The 15,152-nt window shown below is 47.1% G+C and overlaps 1 protein-coding gene across 1 annotated transcript in view; it reads left to right on the forward strand.

Moving 5' to 3' along the window:
* SLC24A3 (solute carrier family 24 member 3) overlaps window positions 1–15,152 on the forward strand; it is a 518,474-nt gene that overhangs the window by 315,946 nt on the left and 187,376 nt on the right. Inside the window, exon 3 of the mRNA XM_017971984.4 lies at window positions 188–264. Coding sequence (XP_017827473.2) covers window positions 188–264 — 77 coding nt within the window. The remainder of the gene's footprint in view (window positions 1–187; window positions 265–15,152) is intronic.

The raw sequence follows: 15,152 nt of genomic DNA on the forward strand, positions 1-15,152 counted from the left end.
CTTAGCTGCAGGCATCACTGAATTCTGGTTAGTTTTGTGAACTTAAAGATGTAGGGTTTTTTGTCATCCAAGTTCATGGACCATATTAAAACCAAGACTCTACAAAAGGGCTGGTGATGCTGCCCCAGACCCACAGCACTGACAATGTGGTCCTCAGTACTGAGATGGTTTTCTCTCTGTTCTTTAGCCCTGCATGAATTCCCCAATGACATCTTCACCAATGAGGACAGAAGACAAGGCGCGGTGGTCCTCCACGTGCTCTGTGTAAGTACCCCTCTGTTCCCCTGCCTAGAGGGTCCATAGGACAGGCCGAGGGGTGTGGGGTGAGGCAGTTGAGGTGCCCCCAGCGGAGTCTCTCCGCCCTCCTGTTCACACGCCTGGTGGGGGTCCTCCGAGCCCTGTAGGGAGCCATCACCAAATGGAGACGAAAGACCACAGGTTTCGAAGCTGGAGGCATCTGTTATGCATTTTCCCTTCATGTTAGTGCCGAGAGTGTGGGCTCTAAACAACTCCGCTCTCCATGACTTAACCCTGTTCTCTGCTCAAACACCACCCTCTTGGGAAGCCTTTCCTACCCGGCCTTTCTGAAATGCCGTCGTATTTCCTCTTACCCTGCTTTGTTTTCCTCCGTGCTGCCTGCCATTGTATACTCATTTGCTTATCGGCTTTTCACCCTCACTCACATGTAAGCCCCATGAGAACAGGGCCTTGGTTTTGTATATGGCTTCATTCCCAGATCCCTTCTTGGCACATGGTAGGGACAGAGCACTTGCTCACTGAGTGGATTGCTTGTAATGGCAACCGGCACCGTGTCTGACACGTAGAAGACAATCAAGAAAAGCTTATTCTCTTCACATCCTGCCTCTCACTGTCCACCACTGTCTCAGCATCTTCTGCCACAGAGCCTGTGGCTGTAAAGTCTGTATCCCCCGTGGAGGGGTTTGTGGAAGGGCCTGCATGTGAAGTTGTCTAAGGAGTAGACAGCTGTCCAACCAGAAATCCCTGGGAGAAATTCTGGACTAGGTACATTAATGCTTCCCCATCTCTGTGGCGTTCCCTCTCCCCTAGAATACTCTCAATTCCGTTCTAGTTATTTATTGCTGGGGAATGAACTCCCCACACTTAGTGGCATGCCCAGTCGTTCTAGTTATTTATTGCTGGGGAATGAACTCCCCACACTTAGTGGCATGCCCAGTCACCATGTTGTTTTACTCTTGGGTTGTCTGTGTCGAGTGCTTAGAAGGGGCAAGGTAGGAATGCTTCCCAGTGGAATCCAGGGCCTCAGATGGACTGACTCCAATGGCCGTGTCTGGGCCACTGGTCCTAAAGGGTTGTTTCTCTCTTTCATGCCTGGTATGTGGGCTGGGATGGCTGAAGGAGCGATCCAGCTGTGCCTATTGATAAGAGCACCTACAGTGACCTCTACAATGTGGCAGCCTCAGGCAGTCAGACTTCCACGTGGCAGCCCAGAGAGCTCAGAGAAAGAGGGTGACTTAGCCTTGATGTCCCACAGTGTCATTTCCACCGTTGCAGTCACAGCCCACTGAGGGGTCAGAGACTTTACTCTCAAACCACAGCTGGAACAGGTCAGCAGGCACAGCCTGGGCTCTGGAGTCAGCGAAGACATGGGCTTGAAGCCCACTTCTGCTGGCCTTGCTTTATGTGTCACTTCCGGGAAGACACTTGACCTCTTAAGACCCACAGGCCACCTTGGTTTTGACTCTCTTTCTGAGTAAAATCAAACAACTCTTGAACTGGTTTCCCACTCCCCAAAAAAGGGAGCATAAAAAGTCTTTTCTATAAGGACATTCTCTAAAAATATCAAATGAGTAAGGAGAACTTTTGCAACCCCCCAGCCCTCCCTGCTTTTTAGAGGAGTTGGGTACATTGAGCCATTAATATGGATGTCACCTTCGGCACCAAGGAGGCTACCCTGTCACAAGGCTGAGGAGCCCCAGGCACAGAGTTGGATCTAGAATTCCCTGGGAGCCATTAGCATCCTGATGCTTTGACATCTGAGATATGAGATTTCCACTCTGGACCCAAACACAGTGCTTTCATCCTCCTGAAGAGATGCTGCTGCCTGCAGCTGCATGGCCCTTTCTCCCCACCTCTGTCTCCCCTCTGGACTCACTGAGTCATCAGCTGGAGGCGGAGCAGGTGCATTTTTCTTGCTCTTCATGAGCCCGGGATACCCAGGAAGGTTTCTATTGCCTGCAGTAATGCATTTTCAGGCTGGCATAAAGACAATATGGACACAAATATATATTATCCTCCTTAAACACTTTCCTAAGAATGGGCATGAGCCTGCAAGTTAGCACTTTGGAATCATTGGTATCCAGTGCCACTGTTAGCCCCCATCCTGGGCTTTAGAATACACAGGGCAAGGAGTTCATGGACCAAGGTCAGCGCCCACCCTTTCAAGATTATGTTGCAAGCACACAGAAGCCCAGAATTCTTTACCCAAATAGCCCTGAGCCTGCTGCCACGGCCTGCGCTGGTCTCCTCCCTGGCTTCACCTTTTGGAGGGAAGAGACCCAAGTGGGGTAAGCATCCACACACAATATACATGCCTGTGGTCCAATGTGAAGCCAGGTAGGCAGAGCAGCAGGGCAAAGACAGATGTCAGGGTGGACCTGCTGGTGCCGTCCCCAAGGCCAAAGACCAAATCTTGTTATCCTACCCACTAGAATCTAAGTCCCCACCACCAGAATGTATGCCCCAATAAAGAAGCCCCTTTGTACTGTGTCCAGCCTTTGAATGTCTAAAGTTGCACAGTCCCCTTTTGTTAGGGGCAGGAGTAACTTATTCCTTCTATCCCCCTCACTTTCCATGTCATGCAGCCCATTTAGGATGCTCAGAAATTGTTAAACACACATCACCGGATGTAAGAAGAACTGCTGCAAGGCTAACATCTGGCATTTGAGTGGCCGGCAGGAAACAGATGAATGCATAGGTCAAAGCTGTAGAAAGCAAAACACAGACTTCTGCACTTGGACATCTACAAAGCATTTCTTAAGCCCCTGCAGAGCAGTGCTGGGCTGAGTCCTTCTAGATGCTCAGGACTCCGCCTCACTCTGAAGAACAGGCTGCCTTGTGAAGAAACCCACTTATGGTCAGCACCTGCCACGCATTAAATGCTGACGAGGGTCTATACAGGCTGCTGTGCTGTGGGGGCTTAGAGAAGGTACCATCAGTGTCAGGAAGGCAGGGTGCTGCTGCCCTTCTTGAAGGGAGGGTAGGCAGATTCCAAAGACGCATGAAGAAAAGGGACTCTGCGTAGGAATGGGAATGACATACATAGACAGGTGAGAGTCAGGGAGGCTAGAGAGGGCAGAAATCGAGGGTGTAGGTGGTGGAGAGTGAGAGAGTGTGAGCGTGGGGAGACTGGCAGGACCTCACATGGGAGGCACCACAGGTGATTTAGCTGCTGCGTTGGAAGTGATGGGAGATTCCTGATCTCGTCATCCCTCCACCATCCCTCCTTGCCCAGAATTAGTGCTACATTCACTTAGGCACTAATTAGGCAAAGCCAGAGGTGACCGAGAGTCATCTGCCCTCCAGTCAGTTGAGAAGAGCCCAGGCAGGACACAGAAAAAGGCTCAGGGCCATTTGGGCAGGTGATCCCAGAGTCCCAGGGACCCTGGAGAATATCCAGGAGTAGGTGTGGAGGGCAGAACGTCCCCAGGATGCTGTCTCTATATCCCTGAAGAGCTGAGTCAGCCTTATCCAGGCAGGGGAGTGATGGCCTTCTGCTGGAGGATCTCATCAGGGTGTCCTGCCAACCCAGGCTGTCCCCAAGAGAGGGCCATAGGGCCATCTTTTCCTGGGGTTCACCACTCCTAGTCATGTATCTGGACCAGAGGGTCCAGTCCTTGCTGCTCCAGTTTGATCTGAAACCTGAGCATACTCAGCATTGGCACCTACACTCAACCTGCCCCTTTCCATTTGGGCCCCGTGAGTTTGTTTGCTCCTAAGACTTGCAGCCTTCAGCTTCAGTTTGGGCAGACGTCTGGATACGCAGATGGTTCTGCCCCCATGATACAGTCTTTTAAACTTAAATGACAAAGCTTGCATTCTTTTTTTTTTTTTCTTGTAGATACTTCCCTGTTTTGTGTGTGCTTTGTAGGATCGAACAGCCATTTCTGGTTCAAATTCTGAACACCGCAGCTTTCATGCTCCCTTGGATCTTGCTGTTTTTGTGTGTTTCAGAAATCCCAAGCCTGAGAGTGAGTGCACTTTTAAAAAAGATTTCTGTTCCTTCTGGCTGTTTGTTGTGTATGGTTTCCTTAGTACTGGGAAATCCATGATCTTGACAATTTTTTCAACAAAAGATAACCCCAAGAAAACACTTGTCTTAGAACTTGCTTTATATCTGATCTATTATACTATTGAAACACTAAAAGCAGGATTTCCCATCTGTGAGGAAATTTGCACCCTGTAGATTCATTGAGCCTGCCCCAAATAAAGGAAGAAGGCTGTGAATAATTTGCTAGAATTTTAGTTTGTTTGTAATTTATAAAGATCTTGTGAAGTTTTGCTCATTATCCCCATGACACAGATAGCTGAATCTTGGAGATTATAAGCCAAGCTACACATTTCTCTTCCAGTAAGAGGCTTTAAATCATCAATATTTGGAATTCTCTCTCAAAGTTGGCGTGGGTGGCTGTCTATCTTCAAGAAATCAAACTCCGCAGCAGGCATAAATACTCTCTGCACACCTTGTCAGCTTTCAAAAGTATGCTTCCTGAGTTTTGAGCCTTGCTTTCCGATTTTTAATGTAATTCCTGTCTTCGAACAGGCAGATATTTCTATATGCTTGTGCGTATGAGAGTAGGGTGTCACACATTGGAAAATGGTTCTCTATCTCATACCAAGGCAAACTCTCTTTAAGTGAGTCCCCTTGGTAAGAGGGCTGCTAATTAGTCCAGCAACCCAGACCTGTTGATAGATGTGCTGGGAAAGACATACCAAGGAGAATATTTCTGATGTGTGTCTTCATTTTCTAACCCTAAGCATGCCCCGAGATGTTTCATAGGAAACTTAGGAATTCAGGCAGAGGAGACATTTTCCTCCCCTGCGCCTTTGGGGTCACTGCCATCTGGGCCTTCTCAGGCTGTTCAGAGCAGCAAAGAGGATGTTCTGGCCACGTGGGAGGTCCCTGGCCATCTGCCTGAGGCCCTTCTATCCAGTGGTAGGGACTCCCTTGTGTATATCTCCATCTTAACACTCGGGCGTCCAGTGCCCATTATGGGCTCCTGCGTGTTAAAGGAGATAGACTCTACAGTGCGGGTCATTAGGACGTCCAAGCAGGATTCTTGTGCTAAGCTGAGCCGTCAAGCCACGGCTTCCTGCAAGTGGAGGTTCTCCAACAATGAGGAAGAGGACCATTAACACCACTCCTTTTTTGTGTTCCCAAGGTCAGGGTGTCCAGGGCACGCTCCCAAGGTTGGTGGTCTCCCCTGCCCTCCCTCAACAGCTGTCCACGCTTCATTCTCCTCCCCCCGCCGCCCCCCGTCCCCAGACCCAGGGAGTTTTATCTGGTCTGGGAATTGGGGAATCTCACTTATGAGCTTACATCCAAATTATCTCTTATTCCCAGGTCAGCTTTTAAACGTAAGAATGTGTCTCATGATCCCATTATGACCTCCTTGTTTCCCAGAACTGCAGAGGAAGCTGGTTAGCGTTGGAGGACGGCCTTTGGTCGAAGTGATGAAAGTGATTGAAGGATTGGGGAAGGAGAAGGGCTCCGCATCTTATCCTTTCTCCGGTTTTGTGGTTTTCAGGTCCATTCTCTATTTCTGGATTTTGTGGCATTCCTAGCTTAGCAAAGAGTCTTACCAGCCTAGAAAGCATGACCTGGACCACGCTTTCCTTCCCTCTTTGCCTCCCTCCCTCCCCACACAATCCTTATTGTCTCCGAAGAAGTGTGTCTCTGCTTCCACTCTGGCCCTGGCTTCTAGCTGGTGTCATCTTTTATGCACCTGCCCTGCTTCTTTGTTACCTCCCTGCACTGATCAGTTTTCTAATTTACAGTCCCCAGAAGTCTCTAATTATTGGCCCAGCTCATACTTTTCCTGCCTGGTTGTAGGGTGACTGTTCCCTGCAGGTTGACTCACCCTGGGTCAGTCAGTGTGACAGTCACTCACCTTAACCAGTCAGTGTGACTGAATCGCACAGGTTCCCTTAGGAGGCTTGGAGGGAGAGGAGTCTCAGCTCCACAACCCCACCCTCCCCTCCTCAGCAAAAGAGACTGATGTGGATGTGTTCTTGAAGGAGCCCAACGCTGGGACACCTTCTGGGAGAGCCCAGGTTCCAAGTGGAAAGGGGAAAGGGACCCCTTCCTCCCAGCTGACTGCTCCCCTTTCAGGCCTGGGGGAGGAGAAGAGGAGGAAGCTCTTCTTTCTGGAAGGAGCCTCACCAAATGGATGTTATTTCCTGGGGTCTGAGGTTATTCCAGTTATTTCTGCTGTTTAATTTTAATATCTGAAAGAATTATTTCCCTGGATTTACTCCCGCAGGCCCAGATTGCTTTTGTTCAGAGCCAAAGAATAAACTAATATTGCAGTAGTCAGTTCTTAGGGGCAGAAGACCAGTGTCCCAGCGGGAGGTGCAGAAGGCCCTTCCCCAGGCCCCACCTCCTCCAGTATTTTGTATATTTAAGCTCCTGCCCACCTCACTCCTAGGGTTGGTTTTTTGTTTGTTTTTTTGTTTGTTTTTGTCTTTCAAGGATGTCTTTTTTCAAGCCTCTGAGACTCAACTTCCCTTTTGCAGGCCATCACTGTCCAGCAGAGCTTCCCCCGCTGTCTAATATTATATGTCTTTGGTGTCTAAGGTGGTAGCCACTGGCCATGGGAGCTGTTGAGCACGTGAAATGTGGCTAGTATGAATGAGGAGATAACTTTTAAAAAAACTTAATGTAAACGTAGATAGCCACATGTGGCTAGGGATCACCCTGGAAGGCCGAGCGATGAATCCTAATTCAGCATCTTCCCTTCCTCTTTTATATTGTCAACCTGAAATCGAGAAGCAGAGGTGGCTGGAGAAAAGGTTGAAAGCAAAGAGGCACTGCGGCTCTACTCAGTTCTCAAGGGCTGGCCTGGCTTTAGCCATCCCAACAAGCAGGATGGATGGAAGGCACTGCCAGGCCACCGGGCTTACCAAAATAAGGGTGGGATGAGATGTTCCGGTAAGGAGGAAGGACAGCCAAATTCAGAGTCAAAAACATGTATGTGACCAACAAGCTTCCTGCTTTGGAACAAGTCCCAGCACCTCTCCTGACCTCGGTATTCACACCAGTCAGGTGGGAATGCAGGTCGGTGCTCAGTCGGTGTTAGGGTGTTTGATCTTCACTTCTCTTCCCCAGCAAACGCCACCAAAGGCAGCTCAGCTGTGCTTGCCGACCCCATCACAAAGCACCTCCTGTCACAGGCCAAATCCATTCAGACAGGCGACTTCCTTGTGAGCAACAGGACAGGTGGCACAGGAGGCGCCTCTGCAACCAGCATTGCCGCCATGCCCAGAGCGCCAGGAGAGGCTGCTCCTGCAGAGTTTTTTAAATTTATGTTTTAACTGAAAAACAATAATCATATCTATTTATGGGGTATAATGTGATGTTGTAATTACATTGTAGAATAAGCAAATCAGGCTAATATATTTATCACCTCACATTCTTATTTATTTGTGATGAAAACATTTAAAATCTACTCTTTTAGCAATTTTGAAATACACGTTACTATTAACTATAAAATAAGAAAGGGAGAAGTGAAATTGTCCACTGACAACATCATCTTATATGTAGAAAACCCTTTTAAAAATTCTGCCAAAAGACTGTTAGAACTGATTAATGAATTTGGTACAAAGTTGCAGGCTACAAAATCAACATAAAAATATCAGTAGCATTTCTATACACTAACAACAAACTATCTTTGAAAGAAATTAGGAAAACAAACTCATTTACAGTGTCATTAAAAATGCAATAGGAGTACATTTAGACCCGGGGTGTTGAAATTTAAGGGGACCTACATGATCTGGTCAGAAAGGTCCCAGCAACAACTCACTCGCAGGCAGATGTGTTTACTTAAGGGCTTTTACTCTGGAAGAGAAAAATGATTAGAATAGCTTGTGGAATTTGCTGTTTACTCTTGGAAAAGTGCTGAGCATGTCCTTAATTTGTCAGTGTCAACACGAAGCTGAAGCTGGTGTCCAGAGAGCATTAGCACAGAGAGAGTAAATTACGTTTCCAAACATCAGCGACTTAAATCACTGCCTCACCCCCTTGATCATGAGACTTAATTCAGAAGGCCGGGTCTAATCGTTCAGCCCCACAGGCCCGTCGGCTTGCTGGTGGGCTGATACCCTAGGACCTGAGCTGGATATAAAGCATGACAGTTTAGGGCACGCCCTTGCAGTGAAACCCACCTGAGTTGTAGTCCTGAATTTTACAATTCAGCTTGTTGCCATGGGCAAGCTGTTTTGCCTTCCTGAGCCTCGGTTTCCTCATCTGTCACTGGAGATAAACACAGCACCCACCTCATCAGGCTGCCTTGAGGAACACAGGCTCCCACTGGATAGTATTTATTTCACTTTCGTCCTGAAAGTGAAAGCAGGTGGGTGAAGCTCTTGGCAGAAGGTCTTGCACTGAGAAGACCATACCCTACTGTCTCCCTGCTTAGTTCTTGCTATCTCTGCATGCCCAACAAACTTCCAAGCTCCAGCCCCTGCAACTTGGCATTTTCTGCCCCCCCCCCCACCATATCCCATTCTACCTGAATACTGGACAGCTAAGAAGTGCCAGGAAATCAGCATCCCCCAGAGGAAAGCCTCACACAGACAGGGGATTGGTGATGGAGAATACCTGTCTCTTCTTGCTTCAGTTGGGCTAACGGAAACACATGTTCTAGCCTGCCTCCCAGAGTACACCCAAGGGAATAAGCCCTCACTACCTGCCCCAGTGCCCTCCTTGTTAACACACCTTTATTAGCTGCTCTTTCTGCCCTGACTCACTTCCCTGCTCCTCTCCTGGAACTTCCTGGGATCCCAACTAAGTGGCATGCACTGGTATTGAGTTCTGCTTCTGAGGCACAGCCTCCATAGATCTTACCTACCATTATGATTATGCAAAGCCCATGAGGACTGCAGGACATACCGAATCCTGAGGCTCCAGTCCCTCCTCAGCCTCCACAGCAAAAGCTCCTGCTGCAGTGGATCTGCACCTGCTTTGGTTAATGTCTTGAACCTGGGCAAGATCGAAAGAAGTTTGGGGAATGAGTTTTGAAGTAGACAGTTTCCAGTTTGATTTTGTGACTGCTCCAAGTGGTGGTAGAAGAGAGATAATTTCGCGTTTTAGCTCATCCCCGCCCTTCTGTAGAGAGCTTGTGCACATTGCTTAGATACCAAATGTTTACGTGTGTGATTAGATGCATGAAGCCTGCTGTATGCTCCTCTTCATCTTACGTGTTTACTGCTTGGTCCACCTGTTCCCCACTTCATGTCTTTCATTTTTATTTATTTATTTTTATAGTAAATAGCCTTTATTTATTTGTTCTTCTTGGCTGACATTACAGCAGTCACAGATGTGCATAAAATAGTTATGTGTTGACTATATCTACAACTTACAGGAGTATTTTTTCCTCTGAAAACAGTAAGTACAAAAGTGAAGCAAATGATGAGGTACGGCTATTTGGAATGATCATATGTCATAGTTTAAAGAACTAGCTTTGAGCAAATATTCAGCAAGTCACTCTGGATGAAATGGTCAAGCAAATGCTCGAATTTATCAGGACACACTTCGTGTATCTTAAATGTTGGTGCTCAATGGTTTTGTCTCTTTGCCAATAGTTTTCTGACAATTTGTACCCAGGAAAATCTCAGAACAAGGCCTACTGCTTATGACTTGAGACTTAGAATAAATACCATCCAGCGGGAACTTTGTTTTTATTCCATCCTTCCCCTTTCTCTTCCCAGCCACCCTCCTTCATATAGTAGAGACTCCAGATAGGGGTTTCAAGCTTAACAAGAATCCTGATCTCACAGCAGAGAAGCTTCCCTATCCCAGGAACCTGGATATGCAGCATGTTCTGCAGTCAGTGTCCTGAGGTCACTTCCTCCTTAGGACCCACACCAGAAGAGCTTCGGGAGCCAAGGTAGCTGTCTCAGGATGACTCCCCTGGAAGCCAACCCTCAGACATGGAGGCCAGGGCAGGGACTTCGTTCAGAGGATGGTCCCAGGAAGCCAACTATGGGGAGTGAGGCAGAGAAGGAAGGCAGTTTCTAGGGTCTATGGGAGAGCCACTGTGGAGAAGGAGGCTGGAGCTTCATCCCACCAGGGAACTGGCAGGTCATGGAGAATATCCACAGATGATGATCCCAACTGGGGCAGGGGAGGAGGGGCATTTATCCACTGGCTCCTGTTCATCATCGGTCAAAGGCTGCTTGGGGATCCCAAACTCATAGCATCTCCAGTTGGCCCTGTTAAAGCCCTTATACAAACAGACGTCATGGGGTTGGCATACTCCGGACGTGAGTGCCCGAAGACAAGGACGGGTACCCACAGTACCTGCAACAACACACACCAGATCCCACCCAGCCTGGCTGCCCAAAGAGGGGTAGACCTGCACCTGTGCCCACCCCTGGGCTTCAGCTGAAGCTCTCTGCCTGGAGACTCCCCCAGAGTCTTCTTACCAGCCCCGCATCCCACAGGCACAGCTGTGTGGTGAGGATTCAGAAGCCACATGAGGGTCCTATGAGAGTCTCCTGAGGCAGGTGACTCTGGCAGATTGTCCTGGAGTTTCCGTAGTTCTTCTGAATCAACTCGGAGGTAGGGGAGTGAAAGAGGATGCCCTGCCTCTCCTCCAGCTACCCAGATTCCACACTTCGCCTGGAGGAATGGTCATGCCCAGATTCCACACTCCGCCTGGAGGAATGGTCATGCCCTCCGCAGGTATGCCCCGTCACACCTGCCCTGCTCCCCGAGAGCTTTTCTTTCTATTCAGCCTGCATGTTTCCTTTCCTACACGCTAAGCCAGGAAAAGCAAGCATCTTGATTGGTCCCAAAGCAAACTTGTTCGCTTCCGTGCATTCCCTCCAGTGCTGGCTCTGATTTTAGCCTTGACAAGTCCTATTGGACCTTCCACCACTTCCCAAGATTAGTGTGGACGTCACAAGTGCAAGCCCTGGCTGTGCCACGTACTGCCTGTGTGACCTCTAACATTCTGGGCCTCAGTGACTCCATCTGTGTATGGGGGTGAGGCTAGCACCTGCCTCATGGAGCTAAAGAAGATAAAGTGCGTAACATTTTTATCCAGTGGCCCACTCGCAATAGGCACAAGGAAATGTTACCTCTCACATTATTTTCTTTGCTTCTGTGCTGGATCAGGCTGTGATCACTTTTTGTTCAGAAAATGACCATCTAATTGACTTTCCTGGATTCGGTCTGTTCTCTTCCAATCAAATTTAGCTCTGCCAACACCAGAGCAACCTCTTGAGAGCAACATCCAAGTCACACTTTGCTCAGAACATCCTCTCTCCATCTCCCCCACCATCAGAGGGTACACTCGGCGTAGTGGGGAAAGCGGGTTTTTAGAGTTAGGCTTCCCGACTTTAAACCCCAGCCTTGCCGGTTTTTAGGTATACCCTCCCCTGCAAAGATATGTGCGTTTCACAATTTAACAGGGACTCAGAGCCCTTTCTGAACATTTGCACAAAGACATAGCATCGAAACAAAAGTCACCACTACTGAGGATCACTATGTTCTCCAACTTTTATTGAGTTAAACTTTTTCCCTGAAGGATTGACCTCTCTCTACTGAGATATTATTTCAGCAACCAAGTTTCGTGTCCCAGATATGAAAGGTATCCAAACATATCACCAACTGAGGGTGGGCAGAGGTGAGGTATGTAAATGCGGCTTTGGTTTTGAACCCCATTCAGCCTGAGAGGCAGCTACAAGAAAGTAAGTGGTCCTGTTTGTCCCTGACTCCAAGATTCCACCCAGTAAGGGCCCAGGAGTCCAAGCTCTGAAGACCCCTTTGTTTCCCTGATATTCTAGATCCTTTTTGGTCCTCTTTAAAGGCTCCTGAAAATTTTCCCAAGCTGTTCCCATTTCTGGTGTTTCTTTGTTCTCACAATTTAAAGAAACTCAAGAGCCCCAAAGATAACTTGCCCTCTCAGTTTGCAAAACTTATTGAGGAATTTGGAACCAGATCCTAACGTGCTGGTTCAAGGGACATTTGTAATAAATGTTTAGTCATCAACCCTCCCACTCACCATAAGCTGGGGACACAGGTTGGTGCCCGTTTTCCCATTTCCTTATCTTCAGTGCCCTTAACCCATCCTTATTCCCTAAGATGCTTCACCATTTCTCCCAAGAATCCCAGAAGCTATTTGCAAATAGATTTTCTGATAACATGTCCTTTTATTTGGAAATTGCCAGGCTCACAGGCAAATTAGATCCACACGTGGCCCTCATTATTGGGACTTTGGTTTGGATGCTTTTCACTAATTCTCATGAGGCATCCTGAGAACACTGAAAGATTCCCTGCTGCTTGCCCATGAGTGGATTCCAAGGGTGGTCATGAAACCTGCCTTCTCAGCTGTTTCATTAGCACTCTGATTGCTGCTGTTTCACGCACCAAGGTAGAAACCTGAGGATTTATTTTTTTCCCTCACTGAACTTGTTACAACTGTCTTTTCTTCTGTACTGTGAACCACAGGAATTTCGCAGAGGGGTATTTCTTGGCAGTTAGCATAATGCTTTTTAGCATCAGAAGCTTTCATGGGACCAGCAGTTTGACTGGCTGTGGGCCTCTCATTCACTCTTGGACACAGCCCCAAATTCATTTGACTTCATGCCTTTGGTTTTTCAGAGTTAATTTGGAGCAAGACCCATTACTCGCCTATATAGAGGGACAACCCTAGGGGATAATTGTATCCCCATGCTCGGATCTCAATGCATACATTACACACACACAGTGTATATTTAGTGATACTCTAACCCTATTATAAAATACAATAGACAGTAATTTTTAACGTATTAGGCACAGCTACTTAAAGTGTGATTCTGAATAAATAAACGTACATTTGTATGCACGTGAGTTATACATGTATGTGTGTATTGATGTGTGTATGTGTGTGTATAGATGTGTGTATGTGTGTATAGATGTGTGTGTATATGTATGTATGTATAGATGTGTGTGTATGTATGTGTGTATAGATATGTGTGTATGTGTGTATAGATGTGTGTATATGTGTGTATAGATGTGTGTGTGTATGTGTGTATAGATGTGTGTATATGTATGTATAGATGTGTGTGTATGTATGTGTGTGTATAGTTATGTGTGTATGTGTGTATAGATGTATGAGTGTATAGATGTGTGTGTATAGATGTGTATGTGTGTATAGATATGTGTGTGTGTATAGATGTGTGTATATGTATGTATAGATGTGTGTGTATGTATGTGTGTGTATAGTTATGTGTGTATGTGTGTATAGATGTGTGAGTGTATAGATGTGTTTGTATAGATATGTATGTGTGTATAGATATGTGTGTGTGTATAGATGTGTGTGTATAGATGTGTGTGTATGTGTATGTATGTATAGATGTGTGTGATAGATGTGTATGTGCATATAGATATGTGTGTATGTGTGTATAGATGTGTGTGTATGTGTGTGTATAGATGTGTGTGTATGTGTGTGTATAGATGTGTGTGTATGTGTGTGTATAGATGTGTGTGTATGTGTGTGTATAGATATGTGTGTATGTGTGTGTATATGTATGTGTGAAGGATGTGTATGTGTGTGTGTGTTTCCTATCGCAGCCCATACAACATTTTTTGGGTTTACATAGAGTCTGAATGTAGTTTGAAATGGAGCTGTGAGGTTTTAAAAGACAAAGTTCTTTCCTTCTCCTGGCAAACCTGTTTGTCTCTTAGCTTTGCCATGTCGATAATTGTCACTGCCATGCATTGAGCTGCACATGCTGGAATCCTAGAAGTCAACCTCGATCTCACTCTCTGTAACCCCACCCATCAGCAAGGTCTGACCACTTTCAACCTGGGTCTCCATCCCATCTCCTTCTCTCCATCTCCACAGGCATGGCCCTTGGTCAGGCCACTGCCCTTAGCAAGAGCTCACTGATGGGCCTCGCCCTCATGTCCACATTCCATGCAATGCTTTAGAAACATGTGAGGATCAAGACTGCAAGATCTGGCCCTGCCCACCTCTCCAAGTTTATCCCCTCTTCTCCCCAGCCTCGTGGCACTTGGGCCCCAGACTTTCCTTCCATTCGTCAGACATCCCAGGCTCATCCTGTCCTGGTACCTGGCTGGGTACCGCCCCTTTCTTTGATCTCACTCTGACTTTACGTCCTGCTGCCTATGCAGCTTGTTCTCCACGTCCAGTTCTTGCTTGCGTGTGAACCCTCACAAACAGCCTGCCACCTGAAAGTCTGATTCCACTCTTTACTCTGCTGGCGAATGAATCTGGCCTTTCTATGCCAAAAATGGCAAGAAGTGAATCTTCTTGTCTCCCTTCCTATGGTAGGTAGACAAGTCAGCTCAGAGAAGAATTTGTTCAAACCAGAAAGGGCTCAGCATGACTAAAGACATGACTGACTATGTCACTCCTTATAAAAACCAGCTGGCCTTCATTTTAAAAAAATGTTGGAAAGGAAGTAAAAAGCTCCTCTGTGAATGTATTCATATGCACTTGATTCAGTGATGGCATGGAGACACAGCATGAAAGGGAAGGGAAGGGGTGTCCTGCACTGTAAGACACAGGCAGAGACTTCTGTTGTTTTCTATTGTGATCCTTCTAATAACATGACATAGAGAAATTGTACTCACTGGCCAGCATCAGAATCACCGTGCTACTCTGAGTGTCTTGAAATCAACCGAGTACCAAGGCCCTCTGTCTCTTTGATTTTGGGGTAAGGTGGTGATGGAACTGGTTCAGTGGTTAAAAGAAGGAGAGCCTGGAAGGATGAGGATGTCAGTAGAACAGCTTGTTGATTTCCATGACAGCTCAATGGTGGTGGGTCATTCTGTCCCAGAGCCACCACTGACCAGCTCTGTGACCTTGAATATGTCACTTGTCCTTTAGGGTTTTGGCTTCTTCATCTTTAGAAGGAGGAAAAGCTTCTTAAGGCCCAGCCTA

This window comes from Callithrix jacchus, chromosome 5, assembly GCF_049354715.1.
Source record: "Callithrix jacchus isolate 240 chromosome 5, calJac240_pri, whole genome shotgun sequence".
Classification (NCBI taxonomy): Eukaryota; Metazoa; Chordata; class Mammalia; order Primates; family Cebidae; genus Callithrix; species Callithrix jacchus.